We start from the raw sequence: 24306 nt of genomic DNA on the forward strand, positions 1-24306 counted from the left end.
TCCGACATACTGTTTTACTTTTGTCCATGACACACTTACCTTCAGGGTCATACGTCACGTGAAAACCAAGATAGTAGAGGCCCAACAGCGCCTCTACTACCTGAGGAGACTGCGGAGCGCACACATTCCCAGATCTCTGATGTTGAACTTCTACAACTGTGCCATCAGCAGCGTTCTGACGTATGGATTTCTAGTGTGGTTCCCCAGCTGCACCAAGGCCGATCAGCAAGCACTCCAGCGGGTGGTGAAAGAAGCTGGCAGAATTATTGGAACAAGTCTGCCAGAGATCAGTAATATCTTCCCCACTCGCTGTCTGAGGAGGGTGCACAGTATCCTGCGGGACCAACATCACCCTGCGCGCCACCTTTTCCATCTGCTGCCCTCAGGGAGAAGGTACAGGTCTATACAGGCCAGAACATCCAGACTGGCCAACAGCCTGTATCCACAGGCTGTGAGGCTCCTGAACTCTCTGCCCCCCTCTCACGGACAATAACCATATCCAACTTCTTAATAGCAATGAACTGGTCTGCATTGGTGCATCATATCTTTATTCTCTTCCCCCTCCTGCCCCCCCCCCCCTCTTTCTTAAATAGATAACTATCATATCTGATATCATATCTCACAGTACAATAATATTGAATGGGTTGCATTGTTGTATTTTGTCATGTTTCTCAGGTCTTTGTCTGAATTTCTACGAACATTATTGCTAAGGATTCAATGTGCTATGTTGCAAGGAGCTTAGCTTCTGTCTTGCTAGCTTGCGCTGCGCTCAGTGGATCTGCGCTCGACAGTGCTGCCTAGGCGGAGTAGTCGAGCGCAGATCCACTGAGCTCTCAACACAGACAGCATCGTCAGAAGAAAAGTTGATAAAATAAATTAAAAATGTTGTATTGTTCGATACATATGCGTACCGAACCAAAAGCACTGTATCGAACGGTTCAATATTGATACGAGTATCGTTGCACCCCTAGTAAATAGCAGACCACGTGTGGTCTGCTATTTATAATAGTTGGAAGGATTGCTCTATAATAGTTGGAGCAATCCTTCAAGAACCAAGTTTACATGGAAGACGGTGCCAACTTCTAATAATAATGTCAGTTTATGTGTTTAAATTTAAAGAAATCTATTAAAGATATATGCAGACAAATATTTTTTTCTCCATGAAGCTCAAACTCCAACCATATCTGTTAACCCATTCAATTACATTATATTTATATAGCACAAAATCACAACAATGATCTCCTGCAGGCACTTTATACTGGTATAGATGCTACAACAGTACAATTCCAAGCATCATAAGAAACTAAATCTCATTTTGACCATCGAGATCATGGAGTGTATCATAGTTTCAGTAACAACGCTGGCAGTATTTAACATCAGTGATGTAGAGTAAACAAAAAGCACTGGTGCCCAGGATGTTGTTCTCACTAGAGAAAACTTCAAAAAGTGCATTTTGGTAAACTTTCAAGGTTATATAACTATGTGGGAAACCAGATTATAGGATATGAAAGGTCTCTGCTTTTAGACCAGGCCATATGGCCATATATGATTCTTACTCTGTTAAAAGAATCTATTTATTTGAAAGTTTTACTAACACCAGAAATCAGTATAACTAATTGCTTGTTTGTGTGGGACCAATGGTTATATTAAAGCTTTTTCCACTATTTAGCAGAATTCAATTATTAGTATAAAATATAAACCTGCTAATAAATTGAGATCATATAGATTAAGCTATATGAAGCAGGGGGAAATTGTCAGTGATACAGTCTCATTAGTTCTCAAATGATAAACACAGTGTAGTCCCTGTATCTCTGTTATCCATAGAGTTAGTTCAAATATAGCCAAAAGAACTCCAGCCCCCAGTCTGTGAGAACATGAAGCTTCCTGTTAGTTCTGCTTTTTCTTTTGTTACCCTACTGCACAGTCTGAAGCTAAATCTTCCTCAAAAGGAGGACATTGTCATTTCCAGTCCTGTTTATTGTTTGTCCTCTCCTTCCCGTGAGCACAACCTGTTGAGTCTGGCAGGCTGTTGCTAGGTTACTTACCTCAGCCAACAATCAAGGTGTGTGTGTGTGTGTGTGTGTGTGTGTGTGTGTGTGTGTGTGTGTGTGTGTGTGTGTGTGTGTGTGTGTGTGTGTGTGTGTGTGTGTGTGTGTGTGTGTGTGAGATATGAAGCAAAAATCTATAAAGGGAAGGATGTTGTGTTTCAATTTACAATTTTCAAGGTTAGAACTCGGCTGCAGTGTTACTATCAGGTTTGTTCTTGTGTTCGGGGTATGTGTAGTTAAGAGGAAGTAAGAAATGCACTAGGGCTGCCACGATTTGTCGACTAGTCACGATTACGTCGACTATCAAAATCGTCGACGACTGATTTAATAGTCGACGCGTCGTTTGAAGCTTTGTAAGATCCCAAAAGACGCAGGAATAAGTGGCAGGATTTAAGAGTGTAATAACGGACTGAAACAGAAGATGGCAGCACTGCATGTACAAGGATGTCAGCTACCGTTAAACCCTGAAGAAGAAGAAGCTGTGTCCCAGAATTCATAGCGCGGCCCAGCGCAGTTTCCAACAATGGCGGCAGTTAGTTAGTTTTAATGTTACTCTTATTATTCTTTCTGGGTCACAAAATAAACGTTTAACATATTTTCAGGCGAGAATGTAGCTGTGTAAACCTCAAATATCTGCTCAGTTTATCAGGACACCACATATTTTCAAAAGCGCTCCTACGTTTTCGGAGACATCTGTTACCCACTAGCTCGTTAGCGAGCCGGGGGCTAGGCTCACTAGCGCCGTGAGAACACCGGACTCCCCGCAAATCGTTTTCAAACCCACCGCCGTCTTTCGCTACTCAGGTTAAATATATATGAGTCACTTAGATAACTTAAAATGTTATTGTTTGGCTTTTTTTTTTGTATTTTATTTGTTCCTGAGTAAATCAGTTTGTCTGAGATTAAAGTTATAGTTTTTACACAGCTGAATAAACGTCAAGCAGACAGCTGATTATCAGAAGTGTGAGATGCTCCAGAATATACTCCAGTGTCCTGTTATATTTTAGATAGCAAGGAGTTTATTAAACTTCACCGAAACAATCTGCAAATTTCATTAAAATTGAATAAACTATCATCTTGTCTTTATTTTTAGTTAGCACAGACCTTAAACACTTAAAGCTGTAAGCTAATGATAGTTATATAAGAGCAGATGCTGCTGGTGCAATAAGCTGTAGTTTTACGTCCAATGGATGATGATCTGATTAGTCGACTAATCGCAAAAATAATCGGTGACTAGTCGACTATCAAAATAATCGTTTGTGGCAGCCCTAAAATGCACACATGTAAACAAGAGAGCTACTTTCTGTAAGTGCCTGGAACTAAAAAGGAAAAAAAAACATGTCCACATGGTAAAGGATAATGCTGACTTCCTCTCAATTAATGGCCCAGGCAGCAAGCTCCCACTCTGACTGTAGGTATATTTTAAGTTACACCACTTTCTAGTATTTATATATTCAGACTCACAGTAGTGCACGTCTCCACACTCCCCAGTAGGCAGTGGGTGGAGTTGAAGCGGGGTAGATATTGCTATGAATCATTTCAGATGTACTCAGCGTGTAGACATACACCATCGCTGCACCAGACAGGAGGTAGCAAAGCTGTTTTGTTATCGTTGTTGTTGTTGTTGTTGTTGTTGTTGTTTTTAATCATGAAGGGAACTCGGGAAGACATGGCTCATGTCCATGAAGACAGATCTGAAACCATGTTAGTTATCTGTTTATTTACCCTCAGGTGTTATATTAACCTCATCAATCATAATCGTATGTTTCCCAGTATACATAACTTTAAGTTAAATGTCATTCTTTTAATTCGAATGCTAAACCAAATTTGTCATTGGCAGCCTCCAGTAGTTATGATTTTTTTTTTTTATCATAAGGATAAAGTGAATGCTCCCCATCATCTTTGTCAGCCTCGTCTTTTATCAGCGAATGTTTATACTTCTTATTCCCTCCTGCAGCCAGCTGCTATTTGCTAAAACTGAAAATTTCACTCTGACTGGGTTTTTTTGTTTGTTTGTTTTGTTTGTTTGTTTTGGGGGGGGGGGGGGGGGGGCTTTTTAGGGGCTAACACAACATTAATCACAACAGGTCTGCGTAAAAGAAAGCAAGTTTTAATTTTTGAGATATAAGTGTTTTTTGGGGGGTGGGGTTGCATAAATTTATTCTAAACAAAACCTCATTTTAATAAATGACATTATGATTAATATTTAATTTTAATTCAGTTTTTTATTGTTAATTATGAAATCCTAATTAATCAAAAATTAATAAAATCATGAATTAAGACATGCATAAATTTAAAACAGTCTGAATCTGGAGCTAATTTTCTCCTATGTTATTCTTTTAGGCAGCACGGTGGTTAGCACTGCTGCTGCACAGCAAGAAGTCTTTCTGTGTGGAGTTTGCATGTTCTCCCCGTGTTTGCGTTGGTTTTCTCCGGGTACTCCGGCTTCCTGCCACAGTCCAAAGACATCCAGTTAGTGGGGATAGGTTAATTGGAAACTCTAAATTTCCCGTAGGTGTGAGTGCAAATGGTTGTCTGTCTGTATGTGTTAGCCCTGCAGCAGACTGGCGACCTCTCCAGGGTCCAGGACCCTGAAAAGGATAAGCGGAAGAGAATGGCTGGATGGTTATTCTTTTATTCATTGTACTCTAGAATTTATAACCATTTATTTTTTTTATTTATAATATAAAACACAGTGTTCAGTTCTTATTAGTGTTCTCGGAAAGTGGAGTATTTGCTTACATAATATACATAATTGGCTTTTTAATCCATTTTCTGACATTTAATTCTAGAAAGTGACAGAAGATATGTTAATACGAGTTTAAGTGCTGCTTAATAGATCATTTAGATGTTTTCTTGAATCATGTGGGTGCCACTGGTCTTGGAACCAAGTGAAACTATCTCAGCCAGTCTACAATAAATATTTGTGAAGGCAGATACTTTAAGGAGGACATTAGGCCGGATTAAAGGGGTGTTTGTGGCATGTGTATCCTGTGTTTTGAGGGGGGCTGTGGTAACAGTTTTCAAGCTGCTGCTATTATTAGATGGTACATACTGATGCTGACCAGCCCACCATTAAACAAATAAAACACAACAACACATACAGGCTCACACAAACACAAAACACAGAAATGGGACATCCAGACAGCCAACTGCAGCCTTATAAGGTTTGTGATTTTGAGCTGCATCCCAGTATGCTAGATAACGGTGCCAGAGCCATATTTAGCCTGCAGGCTGCTGTCTGCACACACTGCCACGTGCCTTGGGTAGATCTGAACTGACTGCTGATGCAGCCAGGCCATCACCTGTGGTCTGGTGCATGGCACCACTTGTGTGTAGCAGGGCTGTCAGGCAGAGCTTCGGATCACCGCAGCTGCAGGATCCTCAGATCATTCGTCCAACACGAAATCTCTCCATCTGATCCATCACTCGGGGTCCTGCTTTCTCTTTCTTGGATGATTAAATGATAATGGGATTGTTTCTTTTCAATCCTTCAGGGTTACAGCTCTTTTGAGAATGAACTGTTGATCTAAAGTCATATTTTTGTAAATAAATGTATGAATGAACAACCAGACAGCGAAGACCACAAAGAACAGCAAAATGATACAATCTTGAGCATCGTTATTTAAAGAAAATTAGTAAATTAGTAGTTAGTTGTGTAAAATGGTATGCGGGCCTTCATAAACCATCTTCTGATTGAATTTTGTCTTTAATGGCACTTAAATATCAGCAGATAGTCTAATCTTTGCTTTTAATAATAATAATGGATTGCATTTATATAGCGCTTTTCAAGACCCTCAAAGCACTTTACAATTCTGCTATTCATTCACTCTCACATTCACACACTGGTGGAGGCAGCTACAGTTGTAGCCACAGCTGCCCTGTGATAGAACTTGGCATATTTGCTCGACTCAGCATTTAAGTTGAATAGAAATAGTATTTTCTTAATGTTTGGATTAAAACTTGATGGAATGACCCCACTGTTTTTGTTTTGTCTTGTAAAAATGCAAAAGTTCTAAGTTCAGCTGAGAGAAGTACTGGGCTTTGACAGTATAACTTTGTAAGAGTGAGTCAATATAGAATCCAAATGAAAAATCTCATAGGCCTAGCTGTACATCTGTAAGCCACTTGGCAACCCGCCATCGGAAAAGCTCCTCCTGTAATGCTACAGCTCTGTTGTCACTGCTACTCTGTTCATCATAGTCAATTTGTTAATGGTTTTTTGCCTCCAGGTTTCCACAGTTTCATATCCTTGCCTTATGCTTTTTACAAATTTGTGCCAGACAGTGAATTGAAATTACATTGTGTGAGTGAAGCACAAAAAAGAAATGTGCTAAAAAACCAACTAAAAATAGATGGACAACAGATCCTCTGTTTTAACATAAACCTTATAACTTTCTAGTTTACTGTATACGTCATATTGTGGAACTGAAATATGCTTTTCTGATTAGCTGTTGATGTCAGCACGCTGTGCTCTGGGCTGAAATGGCAGAAGTGGAGAACTACTGTGGCGCTGAACCAGACAGTTTCTACCCTGGCCTCTGCATGTGCTGGGTTTGTGCTTTGTCCCAAGAAATGGCAAATAGCTCAGCTGAGGTTGAAGCGTGTGCCTGATTTATTTATAGGCTTTTTAAACAAAGATGAATGAATTGGCACAGAACTGCTAGCATTGTAAAACTGCGTTTTAGAAAAACACACTTTCATTGACAAGGAAAGATAAATCAAGTTTTGTCCATTGGAAGGCAGTGGAAGTTTGTCTTAAATGTGACTCTCAGTATAAACAAATAAAACAGTAAAAAAAATTCTGAGAAAAGTCAGAATTATGACTTTAATCTCAGAATAATGACTTTTTCCTCAGAATTATTTTTTCTCAGAATTCTGAGAAAAAATAAGCTATAGAAAAACTTGATGCTTTTCTACAGCTTATAACTACTCTGTTTACAGTCTTTGCTGGTTTTATTGGTGCACCATGTTGAAAATGGATACAAATAAACAGACAGTTTGTACTTAGCCAGTGTTACCATACCATGCATCTGCAACCCAGTGTAGAAACTGTGTGGTCAGTGCAGCTTATACTTCTCCACTGCTGCCATTTGAGCCCAGAGCTCAGTTGGCACTCTCCGCCCCTCATTTGTCTCAGAGAAGGTGACAGATAAGTAGCCAGACACCCTCTCCCCACAGCCCTGCCTTTGCCACATCTTATTAGAGAACCACCAAAGGAACTGGTCAAACAAGAATCCTCCCTCTCTTATCTTTACATCCAGATTCAGCACCATAACTAAGACAGCAGCCACTGAGGGAGGTGTGGGTGGTGGGGTTTTTTGGGGGATGTTTGGAGGGGGTTGTTTTCACAGTGCTAACAAGCTCCTCGTGGAGAAAGAGCGGTGTGAGGACAGCAGGTATAGGGAATGCAAATACAAACGGGTATAGAGAGTTGATGGGAGGCTGAATGGATGAGGAGAGAGACATGCTTAAAAAAATGGAGAAAACGATGCCAGTGCAAACATTTTGAAAAGATTCAGGGAAGGAGCTGGAGAAATGTTAGAAAGGAGTGTAAGAAAAATGACAAAATCTGCAACAAAAAAACCCAACAAAAAAAATCGTCTTAAAAATACATAAGTCTAAGGTGAGGTTGGCGATATAAATAATGCAAGAAGGGATTTGGCTCCAAAGCTTTTTGGGCAGTGTGGCTAAAGTGCACACAGTTGGGGTGACAAGCCACTCCTCCACCCCATTCCCTTTTACATTTGTTAAGCGGCTTATAGAAAGGCAGGAAATCTGCTAACACAACGATTCATTGTTTCTTCTTTATCTTCATATCACCATGATTCACCTGCTGCAGTAATCAAAGCATCACACTGCGACATGTTTAATCAGGATGCTCTATCAGAGGATCCGCGGGGCACTGGGAACTGCAACTAAATGTACTTTACTTTCTTAGTGGAACATTCATATCAGACGGTGAAATATGCCCTGAACATCAGCCACAGGTCAAATGTTTCTGGGTTTTTTCATAACGTTCACAGTAAGCACACTGCACTTTATTGCTGTTGTGTAACCTAATGGAGACCGTATTTTATAAAATCAGCATCGTGTTGAATTCAGTAAGACTAATGCGGTGAAAGTGTTTTGTTGAGATCACAGACGACTAAGACAGAGTTGTTTTCCCTGGACTGTGGAAAGGTGTAACCAGTTTAGTGTACAACACATCAAAGCTACTTCAAGGTTTGACATCTTGTACATACCTTTTTTGTAATGAGTTATCTATTCTGCCCATTTTCACCCAGAGAAATGCCCTCACTGGATATTTTGTCTTTTTCAGACCACTCTCTGTAAACCTTTGAAATGGTTAAATATATGAATCCCATACAGGACAACAAAGACATAGATTTAGTGTCTGCTTTCCAGAATATCAATAAGAAGTTTTTCAGAATTATAGCTATTATTTGATTAACAAAAATAAAAGCTGGTCAACACTTAAGTTTAATGCTGATTCTAGGGGAACGATGTCACAGAATTTTTTTAACATTGATGGAAACACGCTGTGTCCTGGCATTACACACTGAAGGCCAGTTTGGCTCTGTCTGATTCAGCTCAGTAGGTGACATTGATTGAATGCTCATTGGTAATCACATTCATTGCCTAGCAGTGTCAGGGAAGAAGAAAACCTGATTAGCTTTTACAAGTTGATAAAAGTAAAGGCAAGCAGCCTAATGAGTCACAGTCAGGAACTGAGTTCCAGCCATCAATCCATCCTGATGCTTAACTGGGTCTGGATCGCAGGGAAGCAGTCTAAGCGGGAGCATCCTTAGTCCCTCTGCCTAACCGGTCCTCCAAGAGGGACACAAGCTGCCCAAGAAAGAAGGAAAAAGAGCGTTATCTGTCCAGCATGTGCTCTGTGTGTCCCGGAGCCACTTCTGGTAGAGAGCGATCCAGGACAGTCACCTAGAGGCTTTCTAGTCTGATGTCCAAACATTATTTTGGTCACTACCCAGATGAGGGCAGAAATGTGAAAAGCAAAAAGGTAGTGCACTACATATCAAATACAAGGCTAATACCACAAAATACCACAAAAGGAAATGCTTTCTTCTACTTTTTCACAGTTTTTAAATCTCAGATAAACATATCTCCAGACCCGGGCAATAAAACTCATATCCAGCAGTATCTCACAGAGTCAGATACCACTGGATATATACCAGCCCTTCAAATTCAGGGTAGCAGTTGCCTCAGTGGCAGAAAAAAAGATATCTGCAAAGCTCATTCAAATAGTGCTGACCAACCAAGCTAACACGCTTGAGTGAAAGGATTTCAGATATCGCAGCATGTGTTCACATTGTTGTAGGCTGGTAGCTTTAGGAGGCTCATCTGACAAGACCTCCTTCTGTACGTCTATGAGTGGATTGTGGGCACACTGCTGGTTCAGTCCTTTCTTTGTCTGCATTGCCTGTGTGTATTTCTGCCTCAAACAAATAATAAAAAAAAATGCAACAAGCAAACTAAAAACAGATTCGAGTGTACCTGAGCTCTGCAGAAGGCGATGGATTTGTTGATGCTGTCATAAAAGAGAGCGGGAAACACCCATAACCACCAAGCCAAACTTTTCAGAGAGCTTTACAAGCAATTTTGAACTGATGTCCTCGCATTACTTGATACGCAGCTGTACATTGTGTTTTTCTATCTTGGGAGAGGATAACATGTATGAGAAAGTGTGTTTTCAGACCCCAGGCCTTTGTTCTTTTTTCGCTGACTCTTGTTTGGCTTCCCTTTCCATCTCATTAGTTGAGTTCACAGTGCTTTCCAGTGCCAGTGAGAGGATGATGATTATGCTTAGAGGAACTTTGGCTCTTCCAAGTCATGTGGGCGCTCATCTCCAGTCACTTGTAGAGCGATAACTGCATAATTCATGTCTGGATTGTCTCACGTGCACTCTGTGAACAGCTCGGTATGAACCGGAAGCAGAATTTTATAGTTAGAAATGTGCCACAGGATGCAAAGTTAATAAGAAGCATGCAACCTGAAGAGATTCATTACTTCAATTTACCCTGGTACTTATTGTGTCATATTTCCTATTTCTTTGCTGCCTGCATCTCTCAGACCTCGTGTCCTGCTGTCATTAACATGTGGTTTTGGTGACCAAATGGAGTAAAAAAAAAATCAGTCCAAATAGAAATGAAGCCAGGATGCATTAAAGGTCTGGTCAAAATGCTAATGTGGAAGTTGATGTGCGGACAGGCCCTAAGTGTTCAATATGAGAACAAATTATTCCATCAGTAATTTGGTTTCCTCTGTAACAGCAGTCTACAACTCATTAATACTAAACAGTTTCATTTTGCACATATTCTTCAGGATTCTATTTTTATTTCCTAATGACATTTTTTGCCATTGTTGTTTTTGCAACAACCATGTTGATGCAATAACAGTATTATGGAAAAAAAGTCTCTCATTTCTTTATTCTTTCTTTGGATGATGGGAAATGGGTGCAGCTATTTACTGAAATATGTGCAACGATATATGGAAATACCGCATAGAAGGCAAAAAGAGTTTATACAATTCTAATGAGCCTAAACGTCAATATTTGGTATGACCTTCTTCATTCCTCAACACAGACTGAACTGTTTTATTAATTTACGTAGTCTTCTGGAATAGTTCTCCAGGCTTTTTGAAATACATTGAAAGTTTTCCTTCGGATGTAGATTATTCCAATCTCTGTCAAGATGATCCCACACTGCTATTGGGGTCCAGGCTCTGGGGGATGAGAGTCCATGACCGATAGTGTTTAATTTTGAGTTATTATATCCGGGTATGTTTTTACTGCACTGGCAGTATGTTTGGGATCATTGTCATGCTTAAAAACCAAAGCCTTTGCTAATCAGATACTTTCCAGATGATATTAATTGGTGGATCAAACTCTGGTAGTACTTTTATGCATTTCAATTCCATCAATTCTGATAAGATTGTCAACACTATTGGCAGAAAAACAGCCCAAACCATGACAGAGCCTCTACCGTGCTCTACAGATGTCTTTAGGCACTGTTATACCTCCCTCCTGATATCCTCTGTACATACCTGCTCCCACCGATTTTCAGTGCAGTTCTTGTGTAGTTTGGCATACCTCAGCATTTTCTGTTTCCCTTTCTTAAGAGAATAGTCACTAACAGCATTTCTGATGCAGCACCCCTAGACACCTAGCCTGTTACTAATCGCTTTGCTTTTATTGAGAATTACCGCAACACGACTTTTAAAGTCTATTAATCATGTTTTAAATAGGAAGTAATGTATTAACCAACGTATACTAAAAAGAAAAACTGGACAAAGGCTGGTGAAGGCACGACAAAGCTCTACAACACTGTTGTCATGTTGTCAGAAGTGCTTGTTAGAAAAATAACATTGAAAATAATTTAAAGAAAATTAACTCCAGTAAATCTGGTAACAAAAGAATGATACAGAATGGTAGAGCTACAGTAATGGGCTACAATATTAACATTGTTTTCTCTTCTTCTCTTCTTGTTTCCATCAAGCATCAAGATGGTTCTGATGTGGACCAGTGGTGACACCTTTAAAACGGGGTACTTCCTCCTCACCCAGGCTCCGGTGCAGTTCTGGATTTGCGGCCTGCTGCAGGTCTTCGTGGACATCACCATCCTCTTCCAGGTTTACTACTACAGCCGCTACCCGCAGAAACCAGTGTCACACACAGTTTCTCACACCACCAGTGCCAAAGCCCTCTGAGAACATCGGCATAATCTCTGAGGACACTACAAAGCAGCAGCGAGGAAGGCCTTATCGAGGCACTGTGGAAATGTATAAACACACACGCACCAAAGCATCTTGAGATGATGTAGGCTGCTGCTCCCCCTCACCTCCTAGTATAAATGAAGACTCCAACGCACTCATAAATAAGGCAAAGATACACAGACACCAGGTGGTGGCAATGTCTCCAGTGATACCCGAAGGACACTTGTTACACACAACGTCAGCCTGTTTTATTTATTGTCCTCTTGACTTATCAAAGCGGCCCAATGCATGCTAATAGGAATGCAAACGTCTCTGAGAATACACCTTGAGTCATCCTGTGCATGTGGAGAATATTATGCACACACAGCACATGAACATCCAGCGTATGCAAACTGCAGATGCACGCACTGAAATCAGTGCTCAAGGAAAAGTGGACCAGCTTGTGTCGTCCTCAAGATGAATGTTGCTTGGAACTTCTGCCTTAAAGCACCCACATTTTCAACATGGATTGCTGCATTGCCAGTAATGTGTTACAAATCAATCAAAACAAAAAAAAAGAAATGTTAATATACAGCATTGCTGAATGTACATTTGTTGTTGTTTTTTCCCAACACAGTGGAGGAATGCCAGTCAGTCTCCTGCTTGTTGGGCGACATATGCTGTCATACTCAATCTTGCACGACAAAAATACAGAAAAGCAAAGTCACCAAATGAAGAAAACTCCTCACGTTTGGTCATGAATGTGAGTGGCCTTGAGACTAGCAAAAAGTTGAGCGACTTAGCCTTTGTAAGCAAATGCCAAGACTTTTATACTAAAGCCCTTGACGACATTTTATATATATTTCCATCATTTCCAAAACGTCCTAAATAAATGCTCAAAGATGTGTTAACATCATTAAACTTATCCTGCGAGCCTACAACTGCGCTTCATAAAGGTAAAGGAATAATTTAAGCTGCCAGCATGATGCAGCCAATTTTCTATGTGTGGGACTAGCAGCTGAATCATAGCTCGAGGCGCTAGTTTAGCTTCGCGTTCAGTCTGAACTCATCTTTATGATGACGACCGCATTTAAAGTCGCATCATGGGCTTAATTTAGTGATGTTTGCGGCTTCTGTTTCATTTTGAACATCATCCTACATTCATGCTATAACTGCAGGATAACAAGAAGCTGTTTTTCTGTCCTGAATTGGATCATGTTTTATTCTAAGGCCTCGTGACAGCTTTGCATTCACCACAATAGACTAGATTTTCTGTTTCTGTTGTGTTGCAAGCAAGTCTCGCCAACTGACGGCCAGAAGCTGAGCGCTCTAAAGCTTTTTCAAATTATATTATTTTTACATTTGCTTGCAGCTTGATGCCAATATTTCACTGAGACTTGTGTGACAAAAAACAAACAAGAGCACTCAGAAAGCGCAGCTCCCTCTGAAGAGCAAGGGCTAAAATGTTTTTATTACAATATGCTGACGTCAGCCTGTTACGGCATTGTTGTGAGGTGTTATAGTGAAAGAAATATGTGCGTTATACAGCTTTCTCCATGTCTTTTTATGTGATAAAGTATGATATGGTTTCAAGAAACTGGAATCTGGAGCGGGCACATCCTCTTACAGCACCACGTTCAAATTCATCAAGCTCTTTAGACCGATCCATTCTTTTACAAACATGTGTAAAAGCACACGGCGTGGATAGGTGTTTGATTTTATACACCTGTGGTAATGGCACTGAACACACTCGAATTCAAACGTTACTTTTGTCCATATCGTCTATCTTGCTGTGGCATTGAGATCCATCGATCTGCGCTAGACTGTGATTGTATAAAAAAGACAAACTTTGTTGAGTTTGATGATGACCACTATCAGGAGGCTGCTGCTAGAAATGCTCTGCTGCTGCTTGGTTCCTTCCTGAAATCAGAATCATGGATGCCCTAAAGTGGCTCGTGATGCTGTGCCACTCCTAATTGTACAATCATAATCCATAACATATCTAAAAACTGAGCTACATCAATCCCACATAGCAAAATTGGTATGGCCCAGATCTGGCCCACACAATGGGCTTACACATGGCCCACATACCGCAGAGAATGACGGCCCTTTGGTTTGCCAGAGGTGGCACACATGGGCCAGCACAAGGCCAGTTGCAGACACACTGGTGGTCCTGTGCCAAAGGGCCGTCATTCTTTGCGCTATGTTGGCCATGTGTAAGTTGTGTGCAGCCACAGGCCAGTTGCAGACACACTGTCAAGCCATGTAATAACAACATGTGCTGGAACATGGTAGCATGAAAAGAAATATGACAAAACTCTGTTCATACAGTGAATGGACTAATTCTGATATAGAGCTTTTCTACTTTCCCGGATTACTCATAGTGCTCTATACAACATGACGCATTCACTCTGCCATGACACCAGTTAGTCAGAAGTGCCAGCTTGATGCCGGATCCAGGGAAGACCTGTTTTCTATGAGCCTGGGCCACATACACCAAACCACAATCGGGCCAGATGTGGCATGCCATCACATAAATAGTGCCATCTACACCAGGCCTGGCCCATACCACTTACTATGCCAGAAGTCAGCCAGCAGTGCCGGCTTGACACCAGATCTGGCCCAGACCTGTCTGCTATGTGGGATGATTTTAAGCCATTCTGAAATAAACCAACAATGACATAGAGCTTCATAGAGCCCCATTCATTCTAAATTATTTCACAAGTAGTCCCTATGAAACCAGAGCTCCCATGAATGGGAGTTCTCAGTGTTATTAGAATTTTTTCTTTTTTAAATGTTCGGGATTGACCAGTAAGTGTAAGTGCACAAACATCATTTCGCTCCTTACAGCAATAATAACGTTAAATACATTTTATGAAAAGGTTTTTATGCAGGACCAAGTCGATATGTTCTGTGAGCGGTGTTGTTCACAAAGCCCAAGCTGTAATAAACTGGAATTATGCCTTAAAGAGATGAACTTCACAGACTCACAGTTCAGAATTTGCTCAGCTAAGATCGTACCTCTTCCTCATATTGGCTGCAGAAAGCACTGACTGGCCAGTTTATCATTTATGACAAATCCAATAACATCCTTTAATATCCCCCCTGCTCATGACCCCACATCATTGTGAGGTCCTCTGTGAGGGCAGGTTCTACTCATCGTTTTGTCATATGAAATTCATTTCCTGTTAAACGCAGAGGCAGCCATATGATTTTTTTTCTTTGTGTTACTGTTGTTGTTTTGTCATTTCTCTCTGAGGAGGAATGCCAGACCATAAGGTGCACGACTGTCAGCCCTTCAGTGACCTGTGTACCACAGCAGACCTGTCCTCGTCTTCAAAAAGAACAAAACTGCAACAAAAATAAATCTTTGTGTTCTGCCGAGAAACGACTATTCTCTGCTTCTTCTTTTTATAAACACGTTGGGTGAGAATCGGGTACTGAGGGATCGGTGGGGGTATTTTTTTATGTTTACATCTTTTTAGCTTACGTATTTATTTTGTCCTTTTTTATATTAACTCTTCAGGTGCCAGTGTAAGATTGCCTGTTCTCTGTCCCGACAGTGCTGAGCCCGAGTGTGTTGTGTGAGTTAATGTGAGATACCTGACAGGGTCCTGTTGTGCGAAACAAGATTAAACTGACCTCGGAGTTCCACTTCTGTGACTGTTTCACTGCACGTGATGATTTATCTTTGTTTGCTCCGTGTTTTGTATCTTTTTGCTCATTTGTCATGTGAACGTGTTTTCATGTTTTTGTTTGTTACTATACCAAAAATATCATTCTGTAAGTATGTTTATTATGTGTTTTTGTTTTTTTTACCCTAGTACAGCGATTTATGTCTCTATTTTTTTTATCCATTTTCCTTTTAAACTGGCCACACACCTGTAGTTCCTGAGGCTGTTTAAACCCACCCAGTATTGTCAAGCATTTAATGTGGCATTGTCCCCCAATAAAAAGGACTCAGACAAACTCTTGCGCCATGTCTTTACTTATTGTTTTTTTTTCCTTTTGATGGAGATGTTTTTGGGACTTGTGACAACATCCGTCGTTGCTCTGATCAACAGTGTCGCTCTGGCAGGCATCAGTTGTCAAAGGAGGTGTAAGCCCACCAGCCGTGGTCCTTCTTTGGGCTTTGGGCACATGCCATCTGAAGCAATAATAAAAACATAAATCGTAATGTGCTTGGCTTTCCACACGGAGCTCTCTGCAGGCACAGAGAGGAGGCACAACAAAGATAAGAGTCACCAAACAAAAAAGGATCAAAAAGATGGATTTGAAAAAATGTTTTCTAATCCAGATTCACATTCAAAATGTGTTCCTATTTATGCCTTTCACTGCACCACATATGTCTCTCATAGATTAGGCCTGATTCATGCACACACACATATGTATTGTATATATAAACTGAAATGACACATGGACCATAACTGACAGAAATGTGTTTGAAACTTATCTAATTTAAACTCAAAGGTCAGGACCTCATACACACAGGCCTGGAAATAAAATTCTTTGTTTTCAGTGCCTCTGGAATTTGAGTGAAGAGGCTTCCCTTTGTGATAAATACTGAAAACATACGAGGCACTCACTTTTGAAACTCCTCTAGGGCCTTGTGTTGTGAACGTTGTCGCATCAAACCTCTTCACAAGTACACCGCTGCGTCAAACCGCCACAGACAGGTGGCTTCTTACCAGGGTACTCCTCTAAGATTCAGTTTATCTGCATGGAATGAATATATTTTAAATAAAGTGACTGCGCTGCTTCACAGAGAGCCACTCAAGAGCTTTTTGAATGTGAGTGGTGGTGTTCACAAGCAGCATGGCTATTGTTCAGTGCTGGAGATAACAATTGGCCCAGGTATTAGAATGCCTATAGAGCAGTAATAGGATATAAAGTGGGCCAATTATGGTTTCCTATACTGTTACAGTGGTAGATACTCATTTCAAACAAAATGACAAATAATGAGGTTTGCCTACTGACAAGTTGTCCATATTAGCTGCAATCTCAACTGTCAGACTGCTTTAAAGGCACTGTTTCCAACCTTTTCTGTTCTATTAGACTATTAGCTATAGATTATAGTTTTTATAGATCTAAAATATGGATTGGACATCACTGTGACATCACCCATTAGTTTTGAAGCTTCTACTTTAGTGTTTTGACCACAGTCATGTCAAATTTTTTTGGACTGATGAAAGGTGGAATGCTAATTTATCAGTTAATGTTAGCTAGCTTGTTAGCAAGCTGTATTCTTGAACGGTATCAGTGCAGCACACAGAAAGCACCAGGCTAATAAAACATGAGAATTTTACTCACCAAAACTGAAGCCCAAATTTCTGGGATGGTCAGTTAACAAGACAATCGGTCATGTAGTAGCTCGTCCGCAATCGCTCTCAATTCACAGGTTATTACAACCAACTGGTTAAACTACAGGAATGTTTATGAGACATAAACCCCTGATTGACCTCTAATTTCCTACTTCTAATTTCAGACAAACCTGAGGATATTATGTTAAGCTTTATAGTTTGTCTTGCATATAAACACAACCATATCCATAATCACATACTGTGTATGCTACCATTGTATATAGTGTATTATCTTACTTATATTATATATGTATGTATTTTATTTTTATTTTTTTGTATTTTCCTTCTGATATCTGTACCTGAGCTGAGGTAACGCAAAAATTTCCCTGTCGTGGGATCAATAAAGTCTCATCTTATCTTATCTTATTACCTTGGCCTCCAGTAACACTGTGAGAAATATTGGAACCATTTTTAATGTGCATATCAAACTATGTAGGACTGCTTTCTTCAATTTACACAATATCTCTAAAAGTAGACACATCCTGTTTCAGAATGATCCCATAAAACTAGTGCATTTATAACGTCTTGCTGGACTACTGTAATTTATTATTATCAGGCTGTCCCAAAATTCCCTAAAAAGCCTTCAGCTGATCCAGAATCTTACAGTGAGTACAGACAGGGACAAGAAAGAGTATATTTTGCACATATTGGCTCCTCTTTGCTGGCCACCTGTTAAATCCAGAAACAACTTTAAAATCATTGTCCTAAATTAAAAAATCTTAAAGAGCTCATAGTACTGTATCACCCCAATAGAGGACTTTGCACCTCACACCACAGGCTTACTTGTGGTTCCTAGAGTATTTAAAAGTAAAATGGGAGGCAGAGCCTTCAGCCCTCACAAGAGGCCCCTCCAGCGCTGGGTGGGGGGGCCTTTTGTAAATTTTTGCCCCTGCCCCAACAGATTCTAGAATCACCAACTGGCTGCACTGTAAGACGAATAAATCCATTGAAAATGATGAACATGACCTCGCCATTGACCGTGAGCACACTATGAGTGACGACCCATTGGGTGATTATTGTGTGCAACTTTGATTAGAGCGAGCCTTGAGACGTGTTGACTTTTGACCAGGATATGTCCTTCAACGCACATATTAAACAAATATGTAAGACTGCTTTCTTCCATTTGCGCAACATCTCTAAAGTTAGAAATATCCTGTCTCAGAGTGACGCTGAAAAACTAGTTCATGCATTTATTTCTTACAGGCTGGACTACTGTAATTCATTATTATCAGGATGTCCAAAAAACTCACTGAAAAGCCTTCAGCTAATCCAAAATGCTGCAGCAAGAGTCCTGACAGGGACTAGAAAGAGAGAGCATATTTCTCCTGTTTTGGCTTCCCTTCATTGGCTTCCTGTTAAAATGAATTCAAAATCCTGCTCCTCACATACAAGGTCTTAAATAATCAGGCCCCATCTTATCTTAATGACCTTGTAGTACCATATCACCCTATTAGAGCACTTCGTTCTCGCTCTGCAGGCCTACTTGTTGTTCCTAGAGTATTTAAAAGTAGAATGGGAGGGAGAGCCTTCAGTTTTCAGGCCCCTCTTCTGTGGAACCAGCTTCCAGTTTGGATTCGGGAGACAGACACTATCTCTACTTTTAAGATTAGGCTTAAAACTTTCCTTTTTGCTAAAGCATATAGTTAGGGCTGGACCAGGTGACCCTGAATCCTCCCTTAGTTATGCTGCAATAGACGTAGGCTGCCGGGGGATTCCCATGATGCATTGAGTTTTTCCTTTCCAGTCACCTTTCTCACTCACTATGTATTAACAGACCTCTCTGCACTGAATCATATCTGTTATTAACCTCTGTCTCTCTTCCACAGCATGTCTTTATCCTGTCTTCCTTCTCTCACTCCAACCGGTCGCAGCAGATGGCCCCGCCCCTCCCTGAGCCTGGTTCTACTGGAGGTTTCTTCCTGTTAAAAGGGAGTTTTTCCTTCCCACTGTTGCCAAAGTGCTTGCTCATAGGGGTCATATGATTGTTGGGTTTTTCTCTGTATCTATGAAGCGCCTTGAGGCGACTTTTGTTGTGATTTGGCGCTATATAAATAAAATTGAATTGAATTGAATTGAATTGATTTGATCACGTCCCTACCTCCAGTATCCAGGTCAATGAGTTATGAAAAAATTCTGGGCTAATTGCAATATATACAATATCAACCGTGTTTAGAAGCAGCGGTGCCCACCAGCCAGGTGAGTGGCAGCCAATCAGAAGGAAGACAGACAGGAGCTGCTTGTTACTGCACTATGGCCTCACACAGTGGTCAGCGAGGTCCCATTGTGAAGCGTCAAGCTGAGTGTTTTCTGTTGCTTTCGTGGTGTTTTCAAAGCAGAGATGACATGCGAGGGGTGGATCTGAGTGAGAAACCAAGGGAGACTGCACATTCACAGGCTAATGACTTGTAAATCACACGGTAAACAGAGCAGAACAGAAGTTTATCTGCACATTTAATCCTGCCAAAATCTTAATAAAAGGAAAACAATTATAACAGTATGTAATTTTTCTACACGATATAGAAATGCTGCTGTAGTACATGAAATAAATCTGGACTCTGGGTTCAATTTGCAAGGAATAAACGTGTACAGAAAAAGTCCTGGTAGCTCGTTGTCCACACCCGTGATCATAAAACTGAAAGTTTCTAATTACACTATAGAAAATCTAGTTAAAAGTCAAAACTTTATATCTTCCTTCACATTTTTCAAAGCATTCAGGTGGGCCAGATTGGAGTCTTTCTCAGACTGAATCTGGCCCACGGGCCTTACATTTGACACCCCTGTCACAGAGCACCACGTTGGTTTTCCCAAAGACATCTAACCCTCTTTTTTGCCACAAGACTTATCCTCATACCTGGTTTGAGAGATGAAATCCAGCTGGACTGGAGCTAAAATTCCAAACAGAGTGCCTAAATCAACAATAGATGAAAACTGAATGAATTTATTATCAGTGACAGACCTGAAATGAAAACAAGAAGTCAAACCACAATCAAACCAGTCCTGATTCACGTACCTCGTGAGTATATCACATACAGCTCTGCAAGTTTGAGGAAGCACTTGTGTAATAAATTGTTTAAGCCTTTCACACGGGACTGTGTTCATTATCATTTTTATCACATTTTTGTCAGAGACTTCCTCAGGCTATGGATTTATGACTCAAAGCACAAACCCTTTTAAACTCAAACACACCATCTGCTCCTCATCAAAACTCTATTTCCATTGAAATATTATGTAGTAGTTTTAAGAGTGTTCCCTCTGTAGTATTTTCACACTTTTTAATGACATTTTTTAATCCAGTGACTGCAATCCAGGGCAAGCACGTCCTTGCAACCTGTACAGCCTTTTGCAAATACCTGAACCTAATTTGCACTTTCAAGCACGCTTGGACGCCTCCGGCTTGACAACAGTTTGGGAAAATGGTTTGCTGTTGTATCGCTCCAAAGTACCAGGCACTCGAGTGGGAGAAAATGAAGAAAATGAAGCATTGTTTGTGGAATTACATGAAATCATGTGAGGGTGTAGAAATTATTTACAATAGCTGTTACTGCTTTTTGAATGAAGCTTTCCCGGGATCTGTTGTTTAACTGCCTGAAGGTGGATGTTTAATACTTGTCAGAGTTAGTCAGCCTCTTTGAAGAGAAGAAAACTAGAATTTCTTTTGGGGAGTGCTTGCTCTCTAACAAACTTCATGTACTTATAAATACAGGTATCACTGGTGATACATTTTGTCACTTCTTCTCTTGAAAAAACACCAATCTTTGGTTCATAATCAGAGGCCTGTATTATCAGCCTCACATAATTTCAGGTTCAACTCTGGGTGGTCAGTTGTGAGAAAGGTGGCTAAAAACTTAATAGCTATAACCTCTTACTGGGATCCACTGCCATGGCAACTTCTGCTTCACACCTTGCATGCATCGGTTAACAGATTAATGTCGCCTACTAACCAATCATTTTTGTGGGAAAGAAGCATCGCCATTTGTAAAAGACGTCGTCTTCAAGTCTCACATAGAAAAGCACAGATCGGCACATAGTACAGTTGCACAAATAAAAATATTTTTACTTTATTATGTTTGTGTGATGTTCATTGGTGGATTAATTTATAATATTTAATACATTTAAAGAAATTAAATTGAGTTGTTGTCAAACAGCTAACAGATCATCTGCAGAGGAATGGTTTATTTGAAGAGTTTCAGTCAGGTTTCAGAGCTCATCACAGCACAGAAACAGCTTTAGTGAAGGTTACAAATGATCTTCTTATGGCCTCTGACAGTGGACTCATCTCTGTGCTTGTCCTGCTAGACCTTAGTGCAGCATTCGATACTGTCGACCATAATATCCTATTAGAGCGATTAGAACATGCTGTAGGTATTACAGGTACTGCACTGCAGTGGTTTGTATCATATCTATCTAATAGACTCCAGTTTGTGCATGTAAATGGAGAGTCCTCTTCACACACTGAGGTTAATTATGGAGTTCCACAGGGTTCAGTGCTAGGACCAATTCTGTTTACATTATACATGCTTCCCTTAGGCAGTATCATTAGAAGACATAGCATACATTTTCACTGCTATGCTGATGACACCCAGCTCTATCTGTCCATGAAGCCAGATAACACACACCAATTAGTTAAACTGCAGGAATGTCTTAAAGACATAAAGACCTGGATGGCCACTAACTTTCTGCTTCTTAATTCAGATAAAACTGAGGTTATTGTACTCGGCCCTGAAAATCTTAGAAATATGGTATCTCACCAGATTCTTACCCTGGATGGCATTACCTTGGGCTCCAGTAACGCTGTGAGGAACCTTGGAGTCATTTTTGACCAGGACATGTCCTTCAACGCACATATTAAACAAATATGTAAGACTGCTTTCTTCCATTTGCGCAACATCTCTAAAATTAGAAATATCCTGTCTCAGAGTGACGCTGAAAAACTAGTTCATGCATTTATTACTTCCAGGCTGGACTACTGTAATTCATTATTATCAGGATGTCCAAAAAACTCACTGAAAAGCCTTCAGCTAATCCAAAATGCTGCAGCAAGAGTCCTGACAGGGACTAGAAAGAGAGAGCATATTTCTCCTGTTTTGGCTTCCCTTCATTGGCTTCCTGTTAAATCCAGAATTGAATTCAAAATCCTGCTCCTCACATACAAGGTCTTAAATAATCAGGCCCCATCTTATCTTAATGACCTTGTAGTACCATATCACCCTATTAGAGCGCTCCGCTCTCGCTCTGCAGGCCTACTTGTTGTTCCTAGAGTATTTAAAAGTAGAATGGGAGGGAGAGCCTTCAGTTTTCAGGCCCCTCTTCTGTGGAACCAGCTTCCAGTTTGGATTCGGGAGACAGACACTATCTCTACTTTTAAGATTAGGCTTAAAACTTTCCTTTTTGCTAAAGCATATAGTTAGGGCTGGACCAGGTGACCCTGAATCCTCCCTTAGTTATGCTGCAATAGACGTAGGCTGCTGGGGGATTCCCATGATGCATTGAGTTTTTCCTTTCCAGTCACCTTTCTTACTCACTATGTATTAATAGACCTCTCTGCATTGAATCATATCTGCTATTAACCTCTGTCTCTCTTCCACAGCATTTCTTTATCCTGTCTTCCTTCTCTCACCCCAACCGGTCGCAGCAGATGGCCCCGCCCCTCCCTGAGCCTGGTTCTGCCGGAGGTTTCTTCCTGTTAAAAGGGAGTTTTTCCTTCCCATTGTTGCCAAAGTGCTTGCTCATAGGGGTCATATGATTGTTGGGTTTTTCTCTGTATCTATGAAGCGCCTTGAGGCGACTTTCGTTGTGATTTGGCGCTATATAAATAAAATTGAATTGAATTGAATTGAATTGAGTTAGGCTCAAAATAGCAATATTAATTCATTTGAATTCAACTATATTTCTATAGCACGAAATCACACCAACAGTTGTGAGGCGCTTTATGTTGTAAGGTAAAGACCCTACAATAATACAGAGAAACCCCAAATCAGACCACCCCCTATGAGCAAACACTTGGTGACAGTGGGGAGGAAAAACTCCCTTTTAAAAGGAAGAAACCTCCGTCAGATCCAGGCTCAGGGAGGGGCAGGCATCTGCTACAACAGATTGGAGGGGGGGGGGGTGATAATGGTAGCATCTGAAAGGATACAACCTTCATCTAGGGAGCAAATTAATTTAGAATTGAAAATGTAAGCTTTAATGAAATATGCAGTTATAATTAACTTCCTAGGACCTGGCGTCCACATATGTGGACATCACATTTTGGGTTATTTAGACCAAGTGATATCCACTCACGAGGATGTTATACTGCTACTGTTCTATCGAAATTTTAAACGAATATCCTCACATGTGGCTCTCAATCAGGTAAAAAAAAAAAATCTGGTAATTCTTTATTTTTATATTCATCGGGTCCCAATATGCCCAAATATCAAGAGAAATTAAAAATGCATGCTGTGGAAGAGTTCAGGTCTTAGGAGGTTAATCTGAGATCTTGCTGTGCTGTAATGATGAGTTCGTGATACTGGTAAGCCCATTGACTGACCCAGTCGCCCCTTTTCCAGCCAGCTTTTCTCCCTATGTGTGTTTCTCCCGCTGTGAGTTATGTTCACACATTTTTATATTTATATTTCAGTTCTCTTCCTACTACACACACACACACACACACACGCACACACACATTGCTTCTTTGAAAGCCACTTTGCTGCCAGTAGACCTGTCCATGTTTGTCACAGGTCAACAAGACCTTCTTCACGTGAATGCTTTTGTGGATAGATTGGGAGACCCTGGGTGGACATCTTCATGTGTCAGTGTTAGAGTAAGTTAATTGAAAAACTATCCTTCATATGGACAAAAAATTGTGTCCAAAAGTTGTTTGTTTTTGTTTCTTTCTTTCTTTTTTATTATAACGGCAGCTATTATAATCTGAGCTAAACATTAGTATCTTTAATAAACAAATACACAGGGAACTATACTCAGCTAGCAACAACCAAAAAAACCTTTGAAGGATAATAAAAAGTCTCGAGTTTTTTTTCCAGATCTTTCAGATATATGATTAGAATGTATATTTGTCTAGATTCCAACTTTCAGCTGGTTCCCTTTTGTGTTCAGCTGTTGACCACCACAACACTAGCTCAGGATTATTATTTTTTTCTTGCTGTGCACACTAACATAGCAGGCTTAACCCAGCCCTGTATTCA

At 40.4% G+C, this 24306-nt stretch overlaps 1 protein-coding gene and 1 long non-coding RNA gene across 3 annotated transcripts in view; one reads left to right on the forward strand and one right to left on the reverse strand.

The window, feature by feature from the left end:
* slc66a2 (solute carrier family 66 member 2) overlaps positions 1-15731 on the forward strand; it is a 37828-nt gene extending 22097 nt beyond the window's left edge. For both annotated transcript variants that reach the window (XM_082520739.1, XM_082520740.1), the window contains one exon: positions 11567-15731. In XM_082520739.1, the coding sequence (XP_082376865.1) occupies positions 11567-11777 (211 nt within the window). In that variant the 3' untranslated portion in view covers positions 11778-15731. The remainder of the gene's footprint in view (positions 1-11566) is intronic.
* A 102-nt stretch (positions 15732-15833) lies between these two features.
* On the reverse strand, positions 15834-17284 carry LOC309698174. Its single transcript, XR_014274018.1, has 3 exons — positions 17073-17284; positions 16349-16478; positions 15834-15909 (listed from the first exon to the last, which is right to left on the reverse strand). It is a non-coding gene; the product is annotated as an uncharacterized lncRNA (long non-coding RNA).
* Positions 17285-24306: the final 7022 nt, after the last annotated feature.

The sequence above is a fragment of the Aulonocara stuartgranti genome, assembly GCF_965226115.1.
Source record: "Aulonocara stuartgranti genome assembly, chromosome: 22".
NCBI classification, from domain to species: domain Eukaryota; kingdom Metazoa; phylum Chordata; class Actinopteri; order Cichliformes; family Cichlidae; genus Aulonocara; species Aulonocara stuartgranti.